Source organism: Lutra lutra, chromosome X (assembly GCF_902655055.1).
Source record: "Lutra lutra chromosome X, mLutLut1.2, whole genome shotgun sequence".
NCBI classification, from domain to species: Eukaryota; Metazoa; Chordata; class Mammalia; order Carnivora; family Mustelidae; genus Lutra; species Lutra lutra.
Genome location: NC_062296.1, coordinates 56,976,525 through 56,994,067, shown reverse-complemented (window position 1 = coordinate 56,994,067; position 17,543 = coordinate 56,976,525). Strand labels below are relative to the sequence as shown.

The 17,543-nt window shown below is 52.7% G+C and overlaps 2 protein-coding genes across 5 annotated transcripts; both read right to left on the bottom strand.

Annotated features, from left to right (window-relative positions):
* Positions 1–7: 7 nt before the first annotated feature.
* Positions 8–9,321, bottom strand: SLC35A2 (solute carrier family 35 member A2). 4 transcript variants are annotated; one of them, XM_047714715.1, is made up of 5 exons: positions 8,788–9,317; positions 7,044–7,226; positions 3,318–3,469; positions 1,670–1,810; positions 8–326 (listed from the first exon to the last, which is right to left on the bottom strand). In XM_047714715.1, exons 1-5 carry the CDS (start codon positions 8,876–8,878, stop codon positions 219–221), a joined length of 675 nt encoding a protein of 224 aa, XP_047570671.1. In that variant the 5' UTR covers positions 8,879–9,317; the 3' UTR covers positions 8–218. The 4 variants fall into 4 exon arrangements, with proteins under 4 accessions (XP_047570671.1, XP_047570668.1, XP_047570669.1 ...); XM_047714712.1 differs by having other exon boundaries at positions 1,670–2,400; positions 8,788–9,292; XM_047714713.1 differs by lacking the exon at positions 7,044–7,226 and having other exon boundaries at positions 1,670–2,400; positions 8,788–9,319.
* Positions 9,322–10,195: 874 nt separating this feature from the next.
* On the bottom strand, positions 10,196–15,500 carry PIM2 (Pim-2 proto-oncogene, serine/threonine kinase). The gene is made up of 6 exons (XM_047714716.1): positions 15,232–15,500; positions 14,989–15,098; positions 14,187–14,237; positions 12,112–12,484; positions 11,466–11,642; positions 10,196–11,370 (listed from the first exon to the last, which is right to left on the bottom strand). The coding sequence occupies exons 1-6, from the start codon at positions 15,290–15,292 to the stop codon at positions 11,207–11,209; spliced, it is 936 nt and encodes a 311-aa protein (XP_047570672.1). The 5' UTR covers positions 15,293–15,500; the 3' UTR covers positions 10,196–11,206.
* Positions 15,501–17,543: the final 2,043 nt, after the last annotated feature.

Genomic DNA, 17,543 nt, shown 5'->3' with positions numbered 1-17,543 from the left:
AGGCCGGCAAGATGTGAAACACATTTTATTTGCAAAAACTCACCTAAGATAGTGCGGGAGTGGCAAGGATATGAGGGCGACGGGGGGCTTGGAGGCCGAGGTGGATCCTGTCCATGCCCTCATTACCAGAGTTCAGTTGTGTCCCTCCCCCTGCGTGGGAGTGGGGGGTGGGGGTGGGGGGACCAGGCTGGGGTTCAGTGTCTACCTCCCCCTCACCCCTAATACTGATCAGAGTTTGGTCCTGGCTGGGCCAGGGCAAGAGGGGAGAAGGCCAGGCCAGCGTCTTCGATCCCAGCGGCTACGAACCCTTCACCTTGGTGAGCAACCTGTGGTGGGAATGGGGAGGGAGAGAGAAACACAGACAGCTGGTGTGGGCTGGCAGGTGAGTGCCCTGAGCAAGCGAGGGTGGCAGTGGTGGGGCTGGTAGTCCGGGGGTTAGTAACAGAGCCTATGCAGACAGAGTGAATCCCCTGGGTCAGAAAGCTACACGTGGACTAAATAAATACAACATCTTTATTTGGCATTGGGTCTCCTGACATTTGTTCATTACAGTTTCTTAGAAAACAAGCCAAAAAAATCAGAACAAATTAATCAAAAATAAAGATCCAATGACCCTATTTACATAGAGCAAAGATAGCCCAGGCATCTCCCCTGTGTGTGTGTGTGTGCACGTGTACGTGTGCACGCACGCGCGTGCGCACGCACATCCTGGGAGACCGTTAAGGGGTTAATAAGCTTTAGGGAGTGCAGGGGGCAGGTTCCACATCTCAGTGATTTGGAGACCCCTCACCCTGTCCCAGAGCGAGGGCGCCTCATACGGCCAGTGCGTTACCAGAGCTGTGGTCGGCAGCTTTAGCTTCCCTTTTGGGATGTCTCGGAAAAGAACCCTGCATCCGGCATCTGACAGTGTCTTAGATTTCAGTGAGATTCAGCCACTCCAAGGACCTTTTCCCCCTCCCCGCACCCTGGATTATTAATTATCTGATTACACCACAAGTTCCCAGACCACTAAAAAAACAAACAGCCCCCACTGCACTGTACCCTCCCCAGGAATGGGCCGATGCAACACGTGTCAGCTCTGGCCCCTGCCTCTCTCCGGGGTGCCCACGACAGGCCCATTATCAAGGGTCTCCCGTCAGGGAAGCTGCCCCAAGGCCACGTACAAAAAAGACCCGAACTGCTAACATGATCCACTGCGGCTGTGAGGGAGGCAAGAAGGCCTCAAGCTACAGGAAGCTGAACCCCACAGGTAGGCATCCATCACTAAAAGAGCTGTAACATTTTTGTCCAATTTGTCCTTACAAAGGTGGAGGGGCTGCTAGGAGGGGCTCTCCCAGGCATGGAAGACAGGACACCCCCAGCTGAGGGCAGGCAGGCAAAGAAAGGCCTTGAATGACAACACTGTCAACCCAGTCCCCGAAAGGGGTTGGCTGGGGCAGAGGAGGCAGCTCTCAAAGCCCCCTCCAGTCTGCGAGGAAGGGTTCGTGTGACACCCCACCCCGTCCCATGCCCCTCCAGAAGTCTCCATGACCTGGGAGAAAACTCTTCCAGTCCCAGAGGAGCCAGGCCCAGTGGCAGCTCAGGTCCCTGCAGATGCCCAACACCCTCCACCCAGTCCCCCTCCCTGTCACCCCCCACCGCCACCAGCCCTCACTTCACCAGCACTGACTTCGGCAGAAAGGGCTCCGTGCTGAGGTCTCCACGGTGGGAAGACAGCTTGGGTGGTGGCGGCTGCCCCGGAGGCTGCTGGTGCGTGCAGGGCCCGGAGGCGGAGGCAGAGGCGGTGGCTTTGGCTGCACCTCGGGGCAAACTGTAGAGGTAGACAGCACCGATGACCAGCCCGGCGCCCAGGGCAAACAGCGGGTCCACGTGGAAGCCGAAGAGGCGGATGGAGGCGACCGTGGACAGCAAGATGGATAGGGAGGTGGCAAAGCCCTTGAGGATGTTGTCGGCGTACTTGACGACAACAGCCACCAGCAGCCCGCCAAAGGCCTGGTTGAGCACCACGCCCCACACGGCCGGTGTGTAGCCGAAGAAGAAGCCGCGGCGGGCCACAGCAGTGCCCTCGGCCCACCAGAGCCCCACCAGGCCTAGCGCCGTGCCGAAGAGGCCCAGCTGCAAGTTTCGCAGCCACACAGAGCCCGAGCTGCCCTTGAGGATCTTCTCGAAGTAGACGCCCGCAAAGCCCGAGGACAGACAAGAGGCCACGACGGCCACCAGGCCTGCCCCAGGGTTCTGGTCCAGTGGCCGAGGGCCCCCACCCCCAGCTTGCTGTGCCTGGACAATGGCAACGCCCGTGAAGAGGAGCAGCAGGGAGGCCCACTGCAGCCGCGAAAGGCTGCGGTTCAGCATGAGCACGGAGAACAGCGCCGTGGTCAGGATCTTCAGCTGGTACGTCACCTGTGTGCGGCATGCATGTGGGAGGTGCTAAGGGCTGTTCCCCACCCCACCCCCATCCCGCAATGTGCCCAGTGCAGGGATAGGGCAGGGCAGGTGGCCAGAAAGACACCCAGTCCTTGGGAGCTGACTGGTAGGGCGCTAAACAGCCCTGCGCCATGCTTCCAGGAAAGTCCACAGCTCCACAAGGAAGTCCCGGGCCACACCCAAGTCTGCACCCCAACCCCATTTTCTGGCTGTGTGATGAGGAACAAGGCACTTGCCCTGTCTCGGCCCTGACATCACCATCTGTAGAGTACAGCTGTTGTTTGCGAACCAGCTCATGTGGCAGGTGAGTGAACAAGTGACAGGCTCTCTGATGAGGGCGCGGGGGGTGGGGAGGGCTGATAACTAGGTGCTGATGCAAGCCAATCAGCCACAATGATAACATCGGCAAACATTGACACAGTGCCCGCTGTGTGCTACTGTGCCTCTGGGCACTGCATGTGAATCCATTCGTTCAGTGCTCTCCCAGATTAGGTGGATGCTATTGTAATGTCTGATGGGAAGATGAGAAAACTAGGCACAGAGACGTCAAGTGACTTGCCCAAGATCACACAGCTGGGAAGTAGTAGCCGAGGTGGGATTTGGGCCCCAGAATCCAGGCTCTTGAACCGTTTTCCAAGGCCTCCTTGTAAACAGCTAAAAGCCCGCCTACTGCCAACCAAGGGCTCTTCCCAGATATTATTTCTTTTAGCCGTCCCAGCAACCTGATGAGGAGGCATTCCCGTCCCCATTCCCGGTTCTCACAGATGAAGAACTGAGACTGAGGGAGAGCCAAGGCGACATGGCCCCAGCTCTCTGCAGCCCTCCCCTTGTCGGCCTCCTACCTCCCCGACCCCAGCTGGCTCCTCCGAGGCCACACTGGGCATGCAGCTCACCTGGAAAGTGGCAGCTGGCAAGTTGGAGATGGCAACATACTGGAGGTTATTCTGCAAGGTGTAGATGAGAGAGGGCACCGCAAGCTTGAGCGTGTCCACATACCGCACCAGGACAGCCTCGTGGAGGAAGAGCGCGAGGTGCTTCACGTTACCTGGGGTGCACGGGGAGGGGGAGGACAGTCCTCCTGAGCACTGCAGATCCTCTGCGGGCCAGGACTGGGCTGGGCCCTGCGTCTCCCTACCATACTCTGACTTCCTGAGGGCTCGAATGAGGTCTGTGCTCTCAGTTTCCCCACAGCGCAGCATCCCCCCCCCCCCCGCTCCAGCAGGCCTCATGGCCAGCAGTTTCATAGGACACAAAACCACCATCCTCGACTGTGTGCAGCTGAGGCTCACAGGTTGTCCTCACTCAGTGTACAGCCTAGCTCCCCGGACAGGAGGCCCACTCAGGGCAAGCACTCAATTCCCGTCTAGCCAGTGAAATTGTCAGTAGGAACTAGCTTGTGAAGGAGAAGCCTTAGGAGTGGGAAGGCAGACTGCCAATCAGAGGGGAAGTTGGAGACTCAACTATGACGCTTATCCTAGCTCCTTACTGGCCTGCGAGCTGCCTGAGGGCAGGAGCCATCTCCTGCTCTGCCCACCCAACACGCAAGGACTGGGCCACCTGGGCCACAGGCAACAGCGGCAGTGGGACTAAGAAGCAGGCAAGGCTGGCTGGGGCCTGCTCCCACTGATGCATGAGAGAGAGGACCCTCCTGGAGAGTCAGGCCTCTGCAAAGCTCTACAGTTTACCTTTCAGGCTCAGCTGCGTGTTGCTCCTCTGTGAAAACCCCACCTACTGCACCGGGCTATCGCAAGGGAAAGCCAGTGCACGGGCCTATCATAGGGAACTTGCACTGACGGCTCATGGCCCTGCCCGGCCTTCGTCCCGGGAGTAATTACCCATCTCAAACCCCTTAACCCCAACTCTTGGGGCCCAGGGGTTTGGGTGTTGGACATTTTCCAGGTGTCAGACAAGTAGCACAGGCAATCTGGCACATAACACATAACATAACCCTCACATACAGGGGGCTGCACGCCATAATCACACATGTTCGTATTTCTGTGGTGACTTGTGTAAACATTCACACCAAATGAGAAAAATTAGAAACACAGATACACAAACAGCCCCATGTGGGGTCAGGCCAGGTTTTACCACAAAACTGATTCAAGAGAAAAAACAACAACAACAACATGGGGCAAGGGGCTGAAATTGTAGATCTGAGGTGGAGGCCTGTAGTTTTAAATCTGCAGCTCTTTGCTTCTCCCCATCCCAAATATCAGCCCCCCTGAGGGCAGGACGCAGTCAGAGCAGGGGCTGCCGCAATGAGCACTTGGAAGTGTCTCGGAATCAACTGAGAACAGAACAGAAGGTGGGGGAGGGGACAGAGCAGATGATGGACCTCCACGGCATGATGCTAAGTGAAGGAAGTCAGACCAAGAAAGACAAATGATTTCACCACCTCGTAGAATCTAAAAAAACAAAACAACCACAAAACAGACACAGAATCATATACTCTTAGAGAACTGACAGTTGCTGAGGGCGGGGAGGGGAGCGGGAAATGGGCAAAATAGGTGAAGGGGGTAATGAGGTACAAAGTTCCAGTTATAAAAATAAATAAGTCACAGGGATGAAAAGTACAGCACAGGGAATACAGCCAATAATAAGGTAATAACTCAGTCTGGTGACAGATGGTTAGTGCACTTATCATGGTGAGCACTGTGTAATGTAGAGAATTGTTGAATCAGTATGTTGTACACCTGAAACTAAGAAAACATTACAGTTAACCAGTGACCAGCACAGGAGCTGGGGCATCAACCCCCCAGACAGTTAAAAATCCACATAAATTGTTGATGCCCCCAACCCCCAAGCTTAACTCCTAATAGTCTACTGCTGGCTGGAAGCCTTACGGAGAACATAGAACATTTTGTCTGTTATATGTATCATATATGGTATTCTTACATTAAAGTAAGCCAGAGAAAAGAAAATCCTAAGGAAAATACATTTTCCGTACTGTATTTATTAGACAAAAACCTGCGTCTAAATGGGCCTGCACAGCTCAAACCTGTGTTGTTCAATGGTTAACTGTGTATCTCAGCTACACGTCCACTTTAAAAAAAAAAAAAAAGGAAAGAAAGGACAGAACAGATGGGTTCCCAAACTGCTGCTTCCCAGGGTCCTGGGGCTAGTGAGTGGGCAAGAATTTTTTCTTCATCATAAATACTGACAGCAGAGCTGGAACAGACATCTGTATCCTTTACAAAGGCAAGGCCTTTAATTATTTTTTGTAAAGATTTATTTACTTATTAGGACATGAGTGCCCACAAGCCGGGGGAGAGGCAAAGGGAAAGGGAGAAGATCTCAAGCAGATTCCCCATTGCTAAGTGCAGAGCCCAATGTGGGGCTCGATCTCAAGACCCTACGATCATGACCTGAGCTGAAATCAAGTCAGACGCTTAACTGACTGAGCCCCCCAGGCGCCCTCGCACAGCCTTTGTAGAGAAACAACTGAAAACGTTTTAAAGCAGGCTTTTAGGGAGATGTTTAAATTGGTATAGAAATTCAATTTCTAGGAAGTACAGAAAAGGTAGAGGAATATGTTAAATGATACCACTAGGAGGCCGGCAGCAAACTGCAGACTGTCCAAAGTCTCTAAGACAAACCACCTGCTCTCTTCAAGAAATTAACTGCCCAGGGGCACCTGGGTGGCTCAGTGGGTTAAGCCTCTGCCTTCAGCTCAGGTCACGATCTCAGGGTCCTGGGATCGAATCCCACATCGGGCTGTCTGTTTGGCGGGGAGCCTGCTTCCCCTCTCTCTCTGCCTACTTGTGATCTCTAGAGAGAGATCTGTCTCTGTCAAATAAATAAAAATCTTTAAAAAAAAAAAAGAAGTTAACTGCCCATCACAGAGCTGGAGGAGAACCCTGAGGTTAACAGACCTAGAAGACACCAACCAATTGCAAGACACTGACCTTATATAAACCTGACTGAGACAAATTCTTAAAATTTTTTATGATATTTGAGAAGCCATTATAAGTGTGTGAACACTTGACTGGGTATTTGATTCTTTTATGGTTCATTTTTTGATGTATGATTTTTAGATACTGCAGTTATTTTTAATGTACCAAAATATTTATTCAAGACAGTAAGGTAGGGGTGGGGATTTACTTCAAAATACTACATACTTCGTGTGGGACACACTGCAGTAAAGTAAGGCAGGGAGTGGGTAGGTAGGCAGACAGGGAGATGGACAGTGAGTGGGTAACCACTGATGCTGTTTAATGGCAGAGGGGCCATGAGTGGACAACTGATGAATCTGGGTGATGGGTACATGGACATTTTATTTTATTATTCTCTCCAAGTTTGTGTATGTTTAAAATGATCCATAATGCAAAGTTAAAGGGAAATAAATGAATCACCCTGTAAGGGTCCCCTGCTACCTTATGGGCACAGACCACTCCTACAGTCCACGCAGACCAACTTCCCGGGCATCAGGGGTATAAAAGTAGGGCTGGAGGGACAAGGCAGATTAGCTGCACTTACATACTCCACAGGCGGTTTCAGACACAGGGATACAGTAATATCCCCCCAGCAAACCCTCCATGTGGGCATGGGTGTACACACATACACACACAAAGTCCCACTGACCCCAGTGCAGCACCACCGCCCCCGTTGCTGGCTCATACCCCTCTTCTGTGCGAAGAGCAGCAGCAGGCAGGTGAGACCTTTGAGCACTTCGGCCATGACCACAGCAGTGGTGGCAAAGAAGCGGTCCCCAGGCAGTGTGCGGGCGTAGCGGATGCTGAGGATGAGGGAGGCATTCTGGACCACCAGCACAGCTAGGGATATGTATTTGAGGCGCCGGTGAGCTGTGGGAAATTCAATGAGCAAGGGGGAAGAAGGGGTCAGAAGCTGCTAGGACACAGCCACACCACCACCTTTCCCCTCACTCCTTTCTCAACCAGGATCCTCCTAGCCACTGCCACTTCCTCTCTCTGCCTCCCTATCCTGACCCAAGGAGGGTCTGACTCCCATCTACTTCTGCTGCCTCAACAGGCAGGAAGAGCCACAAAGGAGGAAGTGGACCTCGCCCCATCCAGCCCATACCTGGAATCCTTGCTGAGGTATCAGGAAATGGCTGGAGCAGGTGCTGAACACACTGGGCCCCCTCTCTCCATCCTCTGTGTGAGAAGCAACTCCACCCCAAGACGGACTACCAACCACATTCTCAACATTTATTGAGTGCTAACTGTCTACCTATCGCTGGGATAAAGAATTTATGTGGAATACCTCAGCAGATCCCTATGTTGTTCTGATCTCTGAGCGAGCTACAAGGATTCCATTATATGGGTGAGCAAACCACAGATTTATATGAAATGATGCTTCTATTTAATGAGGGGTCATCCTATGTAAAGAATGATACCTCAATACAGGGAATGAGACCACTATATAAGGCATGTCCACCCCCTAAAGAACGGTCTTCCTCCCATCTAAGATATTATTCCATCCCCTCACACTGAGAATGGTCTTTCCAACTCCTACCTTCTATGACCACCAGAGCCCCTCTGACACAGAATGGTTTCACAAACTTAAGAAATAATTCCTCCACAGCCCCTAGGACTGGACCCCATATAATAAATGGTTACTGTACCAAGAATGGTGTGATTCCCTCGAGGACATAAGGAAGTATTTCCCTATACTCCACATGGCCCAGTCATCCTCCAACCACTGCACCTTCCCTACCTCCAGCCAAGGAATCATTCCTTGTTCTACTCAAACTCACAATGAACTCTCCCCGCTATAAAGAAGGGCCCCACACCCTCAGAATGTCTTTTCTCTGCCATGTAAGAAAGGACCCTCTCACTCCAATATACAATGGACTCTACCAGCATTAGGAAGGGACCCACCAGAACAGTCTCATCTCCTTATAACGGACATCCCAATCTTCAAAACGGACCCCCTAAGTCGGGTATGGAAGGACCCGCCCCACCCTAATTCACAATAACCCCTATCCCTTTATAAGGAAGAAACCACCACCCACAGAACAGCCTCTTTATTCTATAAGGAAGAACTTTCCCACCCTCAGAATGCTCTCTCCCTTCTCTAAGGACGGACCCCCACACACAAACTCAAAATGGTCTCAGTGGTCTTAGCCTCCCCCAAAGGCAATAACCCCCCAGTCTCAGAAAGATCTCCATTCTCCATATGCGGAAGGGACCCCCCCCCAATTACCCTCAGAATGGTCTCTTCCTCGCCTTCCAACACACTCACAGTGGACCGTTCCGTCCTCCCTCCTCCACACCCCCACCACACACACATAGGTGGGTCCATAAGGGATGCTCCCTCTCGCTTGAGTGAGGAACCTTCCTGACCCCCCAGCGATCCCGACCCTCGCCCGGCCACCGCCTGCTCGGCCACGGCCCGTCTCACCCACACTCGCTGTTCCAGGCTCCAACGCCCCCGCGGAGACCGCCCCTGGCGCAGCAGCCGCGGTAGAACCGCCAGACCCAACCGCTGCCATGTTGGCATCTGCCTGGCCCGTCCCCTCGGCAACAGCAGGGCACTTCCGTATCCGTCACTTCCGCTTCCGGGCCTCCGGGGTAGGGGCGGGGCGAGTGAGGGGCTGGCCAGAGCTGTGGTTTTTCTCGCCCGCTCCCGGACAGTGGTAACCTAAGACCGCGGCCTCGGGATTCCCAGATTCCGTCGGGATGGGCAGACCCAATACACGGCCGACTCAGCCTCTAGCTGTCTCTACAGAGCCTCATTGGCTCATTCCCGTTACTAGACCCGCCCTCGACTTCATTGATCTCCCTTTCTAGATCACCCGCCCATCGTGTGTCCTTGTCTCATTGGCTCAGCTGAGCCTCTTCTATCTCAGCTCTTCATTGGCAGCTTCTACAGATGACCCCGCCTTTTCCGCACCAAAACTCCTGGGTACCTTCCTGGTTGGACTGAAGTTCCTCTTTAGCCCACCTCCCGGCGAGGTCCCGCCCCCTGGAGAGTACGCAGGCGGCTGGGAGGAAATTTAGACTGAAGGCGCGGGACAGGTGAGGGTCAGGCGGGCAAACGAGCAGAGCACTTGAGGCCACACAAGCGAGGTGTTGGAGAGGGGAGACTGAGAGTAGGGAGGATAAGCGAGCCCCTGTTGAGGAGGAAAGGGAGTGCGAAGGGGACAGGTAAGCCACCAGGTGAGGCTTTCAGGTTAGCTTTTGAAAGCGGAGCAAGAGAGGGTACAGCTAAGGTTAGGGCGGGGACGTCGAGGTGAAGAATGAGAGAAGAGGGATGAACAAGAGAGCAAGGGAGAGGTGAAAAAAGGTAGGGGCAAAACCGGTACTTACACCCAGGATGTTATCAGGAAACATGGAAGGGCTGGAAAAGTTTCTGTCAGTGCCCGGCCCCTCCCTCACCGGTGACCTGAAAGGCCTTTTCTCCCACGGGAGAAGCGCTTTATTTCCTCCCCCGGCATCGGGGGGGAGGCAGTTTTCTCTGGCCGAGCAAGCCCTCTTTGACTGGGGACATATCCCAAACATCTTCAGGGTCTACAGTAGATCCAGCGGAGCCCTTCTGCACATCCTGGGAACTACCTAAGAGCTGGAATGTGGGAAATCCGTTTTTCTTTGTGTTCCTGCTTAGACCAACCCATAAAACAGCCTTAGGACAGTACCACAGGGCGAAGCCCTCCCAAGAGCAGAGGAGCGATCCAACCCACCTCCCTCTTGACTCAGTATACATTACATGCTTCATAATTGCCTCACTGCATCTACAAATAGCCAGTCGCTTCTGAGTCTAGAACATTTATCAAATAGCTTCCTTGCTTCATCTACAAATGGCCAGTCACTTCTGATTCTATAACATTTATTAAATAGTGGGTTTCCACACATGGCTTTTTTAAATAATCCAGGCAGGGGGAGAAGGAAGAGGAGGACATAGTTGGAGCTCCCCTCCCACCAATACATAAGTATTTACATTTCAGCAACTGGACAATCCTGGCTCAGAAGGAGGCAGCAAGAATCCAAAAAAGATGGAGGGGGGGGCCCAGGAGAACAAACAACTAGACTTGACTTCCCCCACCCCATCCCAAAAAACCATCCACCCCATCCTAGCGGACTCTGGTGGTGTCCATCTCCCATTTCCCAAATCATGGAAGTAGGGTTCTCCTCACCAGAATAAGAGCACTTGGGATAACAGAGTAGGGTCCCCTCACCAAAAAAAAAAAAAAATAAAAAAAAAATAAATAAAATAAAAAAAAAAATAAAAAAATTTAAAAATAAAATAAAATAGTAATAATAATAAAAATAATTAAAAAAAAGTCCTGGGATAACAATAGGGCATTACCTCCCCCAGAATCAGCAACCCTGGGCTGAGGTAGGCAAGCAGCTTGACTGAATATAGGACCCTGGGCTAGGGGAAAGGGTCCTTTTGCTAAAATAAGAGCTGCTGGGGCATTGGAAGGAAAGCACCCTTGCCCAAGTGAGAGCATTTGAACTAAGTGTGTGTGGTGGCAGCAGGAGGTGCCAGTGTAGGGGTTACAACTCATCAGAATAAGAGTCCTGGGGCTCAGAATGGAAGGAACCTCAACCAAATAAACACCCTTAGCAAAATGAGAAATAAGGAAGTTCCCCCCGCCCTCCAGAATAAGAGACCATAAGTTCTGGGAGGAAGGCTCCTTAGCAGAATTGGGATGGGGAGTGGGCAGACTTGGTTTATGTCTCCTGACCCCTGATCCCCAATCTCTGACCCTAACAACACTGGATTTTTAATGACCTGTATAACCAGGTCAACAGATGTCCATCTATCCCTGTGGCATGCCATGGGATGGCTATTCCAACTAGCGGGGGCCTGGCTAGGACTAGGGCAGCAGGGACCAGGCCAAAGGGGTGGGCCCCCCCTTGGGGGCATTGAGGGGTGCATCCTCAGCTGGTGTCTGCATCCAGGGGTCCAGCAGTATCTCCTCCAGTGAGGGTCGGGCAGAGGGTTTGGGGGCCAGGCACCGGCGGATTAGGGCACAGCAGTCTGTGGATCAGAAGCACACAGATTAGTGGTCAGTTGGGGACACTAGGCCCTGGGAAGGATGGAGTCCACTGAGCTAGGACTGGTGAAGGCCTCACCTGGGGACACATGGGCAGGGAAGTGGAGCTCAGCCTCCAGAATCTCTTGGTCCCTCTCGAAGGGAATGTCCCCACACACCATGTCATAGAGGAGGATACCCAGTGACCAGACAGTGGCTGGGAGTGCGTGGTACTGGTGACGAGAGATCCACTCGGGGGGGCTGTACACCCTTGTCCCTGCACACAAGCCAGAGATTAGACCACTCCCCGATAATGCCCCTCCCCCGCGAAAGTATGGTCCCCTCACCAGAATTAAGAGAACACACTACGGGAGCACGGTCCCCTAACCGGAAGAGTTCTTTAAATATAACAGCAGAGTCTCATCATCAGGAAAAGAACAATTAAGGTAAGAGCAGAGTGGCCTCAACAGAATAGAAGCCCTTAAAAGTAAGAGTACGATCCCTTTACCAGACAGAAAAGGAACACTCAGGATAATAACATAATCCCTTACCAGGTCTGGGCACTGTCAGAAGATGGACTTTAGAAGAGGACAAGGCTTGAGAGTCCCCAATATTAAAACTCAAGAACGTTATAAAGGTGCGATATAGATCAAGGAGCACGGGGTACCCCAGCACTAGAGGTCAAAGATCAACGGACCATAAAGATAAAAGATTAACCCCCCCATTAAGATTTAGTGAAGACTTACCATCAAAATCAGTATAGGGTTCATCGTGAAGCAGGGCACCGGAGCCAAAATCAATGAGTTTGGCACAGCCCCGGCGGAGATCCATCAGGATGTTCTCATCCTTGATGTCACGATGGACAACTCCACGGGCGTGGCAGTGGCGAACAGCTGCCACTACCTGGGCAAACAGGCAGCGGCTTCGGCCCTCACCTAATGGGCCCTGCTCTGTGATGTAGTCAAAGAGATCCTGGGCAGGCAACGGCCGTTCGAGGACGAGCATGAAGCCTTCTGGTGTCTCAAACCAGTCAAGCAGGCGGATCACGCCAGGGTGCCCACCGCCTGCACCCACCTTCCATAGCAATGCCACTTCCAGTGGGCATGTGGCTGAGTCTGACTGCGGGGGAAGGGGAGAGAAAAGAGAACACAGACATCAAGCCAGTAGCTCTGAGGCTGACTTCTTGCCTGAACTTAAATCATAGCCCCTCAGCCTCCAGACTGTGTGTCCTTCAGCAGCCCACTTCCCTCCCTGAGCCTCAGTTTCCCTGTGTTAAGGGCTCAAATACAGCCACTAGAAAGGTCGTTTGAGCCAAAAGCCCATGCACATCTGGCACATTATAGGAACTGAGTAAATATTTCAGTAAATGAAAGTCATTTTTTTAAAAAAGGCCTTCTTGGGGCACCTGGGTGGCTCAGTCGGCTGAGCTCAGCTCAGGTCGTGATCTCACAGATCATGGGATCGAGTCCCACGTCAGGCTCCATGCTCAGCCCAGTGGGAGTCTGCTTGAAATGCTCTCTCCCTCTCCCTCTGCCCCTTTCCTCACTCTGGTGTGCACGTGCATGCACGCTGTCTCTGAAATGAACAAACAAAATATATTTTTTTAAAAAGGCTTTCTGCTGAAGAAGCAACTGATGAACACTATTATGTAATAGTCTATCTTTTGTTCACTGGCATATGAGAAGAGATTAGAACAGTGCCTTACATACAGTGGGTGCTCAATAGATGTTTGTTAAATAGTTAAAAGCACTTGATAGTACAGTCTGGCACAGAGTTAGCTCACAAAATAACTATTATTGTATAATGGTTTGTCTGTTTTGTTCACTGACTATAACAGTGCCTGGTAAGGAACAGGGTAGGGTTTAATACTTATTTATTAAATAGGTAAAAGCAATTAGTAGAAAAGAACCCTGCAAAAAATAAGCTCTCAGTAAATGTAATATTTTGTCAAATGCCTAAAATTGTGCCTGGCACATAGTAGGTCCTCAATATACATTTGTTAAGTAGGTAAAAGTGATTAATTGCAAAGGAACAAAGTAAGAACTCAATAATACTATCATGTGATGTTTTGTCACTGTCATTGAACATCCAGAGCTGGGTTGAACGCAAGTACTTAGTGGGACTGGGAACACAGTAAACTTTGATGATGAAGCAAAACCTGAGACACACAGTCAGTGCTCAATAAAAGGCTTAAGTGCTAGGCCACAAAAGCCGCCCTACGCCAGAAGCCCGGTGAGGGCATACGGACAGCCAGAATCAGCCTTCCTGCCTGAGGTGGGGCCCTCTCCCGGCCAGTACGCTGACTAGCACAGCCGCAGACAGGTTTTCTCACGGTGATGAAACTTTCGCTACTGCGCAGGCGCACCTTCTCCCTCCGGGTCCCACAACCTGCGCAGGCGCAGTCTCCCCCAGTGTCCGCCAGGGGGCGCTCCCACACCTATAACTTGCCCAGACCCGCCCTGTTGTCCGTTAGCGTTCTAACGGCCCAAGAGAAGCAGCCACCGTCACCATGGCAACCAGTGACCTATGCCCCTCTTTCCCCACCAGCATGCCCTGCGGGCAGCCCCTGAGCCTGTGTTTGGAGGGAGGAGGAGAAAGGAGGGTTGGAGGGGGAGAATCCAGGGCCCAAAGCGAGCTGGGGTGAATCAGAACTGTATGGAGGTGTGGATGTCACCAGAGGGGAGTAAACACAGGCTGGTTGGAGTATTCTCTTCACCGTTACAGGGCCCAGGGAATCATACAAGCCCTAGAAAGGCAAGGGGTTGCTGAGTCCCATCTTCAGAGATGGCGTCGCCAGGTCAGCGACTACAGAGATACTCACCAAGGGTGACCAGCCCAGCACGCGATTCCGGGGGATCACTTTGATGGCCACCTGGAGAGGGGGGCTGAGGTGAGGGGGCCACCAGATGACCCTTTGACACCCCCAATCTTGACCCTCACTCTAGTCTTTCGGGTACCAACCTCGCTACACCACAACCCAAAATGAGCTGGAGCTTCTCCCCTGCTCTCCAAGTCCCCAGAACTGAGTTTATCTCTCCCATCATCCTTGGCCCTGGGTTCTCTCTTCTCAGGCTTCAGGACCCCTCACTCCAGATCCTGGGCTCTTAATTTCCTAATACCCCAAGCCCTCAATCTTACCATCCAGCTCCAAGACCCTCCAATTTTGTAGTGGGTTCCTCGTCCTAAGGACTCCACACTGGACATCTGCCCTCGAAATCCCCCAAATCTCAGCTCTGGGTCTCTCTACCTTCCCACACAGATACACATCCCCTGGATCCCTGGGTCTAGAGTCCTCACGACCCCCCAATCCTCAGACTCACTCCCTGGACCTCCAGCATCCCTGCCCTGAAACCCCCTCTCCCCCACATACCCACCTGGATCGCCACACACACAAACAAGCGCGCGCACGTGCGCGCGCTCGGGCACCCCCACCAACCCGGATCCTGGTCCTCATCACCCTACCACGCACACATTGTCGGCTCATCCCCTGGTCAATCTGGTCAATGAGCATCCCAGCCTCGGGACTCCCACCCGCCACACACACACCACACATGCACGCATGCACGCACGCACGCACGCACACACACCACCCCTGGCCCACCCAAGACCCTCGTGGTTGATACCTGGAGTCGGTCTGTGACGCGATGTCCTGCGAAGACGGTACCAAAGCCCCCCTTACCAAGGAGGGGGCCGAGTCGGTACTCGGCCTCGAACGCTTCGCGATCCTTGCCTCCTACGCAGGCGGAGGCGAGGAAGTCAGGGTGGCTGCGTGCTGAGCCCTGCCGCGACCCTTTCCCCCTCCCCCCGCACCGCCCTCAACCACTTCAGCCCGCTCGGCCTAGTCGCGGTAGGGGAGCCTCGCTCACCTGGCGGCGGCGTGGGGGTCACGGGGGCCACGGGGAGCCCTTGCAGAGGCTTAGTCAACATGGAGATGGTGCTGCGCAGATTGAGCCCGCTGAGCCCGCAGGGCGTGGATGCCCGGGGTAGCGAGGCTGGGGAGCCAGGACTTGGGGGCGCCAGGGTGGAAGGCAAAGAAGCTGATGGCCCAAAAGCGCCCGCAAAACAGCGCAACGTTAAGATTCGACGCGCGCGCCAGCCCCAACGCTACTGAGCCGGGGCACGCGCCTCCCGAGAGAGTCGCCCCGGGCGACAGCCCCGCCCACTTGGCTTTGATCAATCCGGACGCGGCACCTGCTGTACCCCAGCCAATAGGAGCCAGTCCTAATTTGCATACCACCCTCAACGTTTCAAGTACCCCCTTATGCAAATGTATGCCCGGATCTTCCGCGGGGGCCGGGCCTGCATGCAAATGTGGGGGGCGCGCGCAAAGAGGAAACCGGTTCTGGGAATCCCTTTGCAGCAACCGCATTTGTTTTGGTTGTTGCGCGGGGTTGTTTTTATATATGTGTGTGTATGTGTATATATAGATAAAAACTTAAAAAAATAACTGCACCGCCTCCTTTCCTAGGAAGTTGGTTTGCAGCCGTTGCTTCGAGATTAGCGCGGAGATAATGCCATGCCGGGCTTCTAAGAATCTGGGCCTGTGGCTACCCAGGACCTTGTCTCCAAAGAGTGCTCCTCACCCAGGACCAGAGCCCTCTAAGCGGCTAGAGGCCTCTGCCCCAAAACTGAAGCCAAGAATCCTGGAAGAACCTGTCCAGCTTCCAGGGATGGGTAAACCCCCCTGACTACTACCGCAGGAGACGCGCTGGTCAAAGACAGCGTTCCCACGCCCTGAGGCAGAGGGCTGCGGGGTGTTTTGGAGCCCTTAACCTGGACAGACCTGGCTAGGTCTGCCCGCGAGCCCAGTCAGCACATCTAGAATCTGGAATGGCAGAGGGAAGTGGAGCTCGGGTGGGGGTGGGGTGCTAGCGAGCCAGAATGATGGTAGAGACAGGGACGGAAAGAACTCAGACAGGTGGTAAAATACCCTCAGTCACAAATTTGGGAAAAACAAAATTTGGGAAAAATAGTCGATCCTCATGCCGGAGAAAGAGATGCATTCAAGACACGCAGAAGTACCATGTGATATACACAAAACCCATAGTCAGACGCATTCATGTAAACTTGTCCTAGACACACATGCAGACATCTACTGTCACAGAGCCTGACATCCACCATTAGGCAGGCATGCTGCCAGTTATGTCCCGGAATGACACCCAGTGAAACAGTGTTAAGGAAAGACAGGCACTCCAGAGATTCACATGGACCAACGCTGCCATGTGACAATGACACAGAAATGTCTTGTCAGACACACCACCAGAACTTGTCACAAAGATACTGGCACCATCAGACATGCACCGTCAGGGGAAGACTTGTACTGTCCCAGAAATGAGAGACCTTGAGTCTGTCACAGGAAGACACACAGATGCTCCAGACACACAAGTACTTCTCCAAAGGCAGACATAAATACTTATGCGACAGAGCCACATAGATAGGCAGCGTCACAAAAACAGACGTGGACACACACCCGCAAACATGCAGTGTTGTCACTGAAACTGTCCAGAAATAGCTACCCAGACTCTGTCATAGGAATACAAACGGACATCCACCCCATCAGAAAGAAACTGCAGATGCGCTGTCACAGACCCACGCAGACATGCACTTGTCTCAGAAACAGACATAAACTGTCAGAAAGAGTCCCACACTCAGTCACCATCTGACACACCTGGAAACAAGCCCTCATCACACACACTAGACATTGCGAGGTGCATGTGAAGACTTGAACTCACCAAACGCGTGCATGCATGCACGCACACACACACACACACACACACACCCAAAAAGCAGATACACACATGTACTCTCCCTCATTCATCCAGTATTTATTAGGGGGCTACTATAAGCCTACCAGGTCCCAGCAAGGGTGCAGATATTAGAGATAACACAAATTAAGTCAGGCATCACAACCCTTGCCCAGGAAGTGAATCACGGAGTTATTGGGGAAGGAATAAAGATGTATCTGTGGATAGAGGGGAGAATATGGATGAGGTCACACAGGGCTTCTCAGAAGGTGACACTCTACCTATCTTGAAGGACAAGGTTGGGGGTTCAGGATGGGGAAGGGCAAATTCCAGGCAGAAGCCAGTGAAATTGGACAGGGTGGCAAGAAGGCAGGGGGGTAAATGGTGTAAAAACTTCAAAATGAGGTAAATAAATACTAATTGGTAACCTCTGG

Coding starts and splice junctions, on each gene's coding strand:
- SLC35A2 (XM_047714712.1), bottom strand. CDS start 8,878: ATGGCAGCGGTTGGGTCTGGCGGTTCTACCGCGGCTGCTGCGCCAGGG. Junction 2,401..3,317: donor TGCCAGCTGCCACTTTCCAG/GTGAGCTGCATG, acceptor TGCCGCACACAG/GTGACGTACCAGCTGAAGAT. Junction 327..1,669: donor ACGGAGCCCTTTCTGCCGAA/GTCAGTGCTGGT, acceptor TTCCCACCACAG/GTTGCTCACCAAGGTGAAGG.
- PIM2 (XM_047714716.1), bottom strand. CDS start 15,292: ATGTTGACTAAGCCTCTGCAAGGGCTCCCCGTGGCCCCCGTGACCCCC. Junction 11,643..12,111: donor ACCCTATACTGATTTTGATG/GTAAGTCTTCAC, acceptor GCTTGTGTGCAG/GGACAAGGGTGTACAGCCCC. Junction 11,371..11,465: donor CCCTGCCCATGTGTCCCCAG/GTGAGGCCTTCA, acceptor TCTGATCCACAG/ACTGCTGTGCCCTAATCCGC.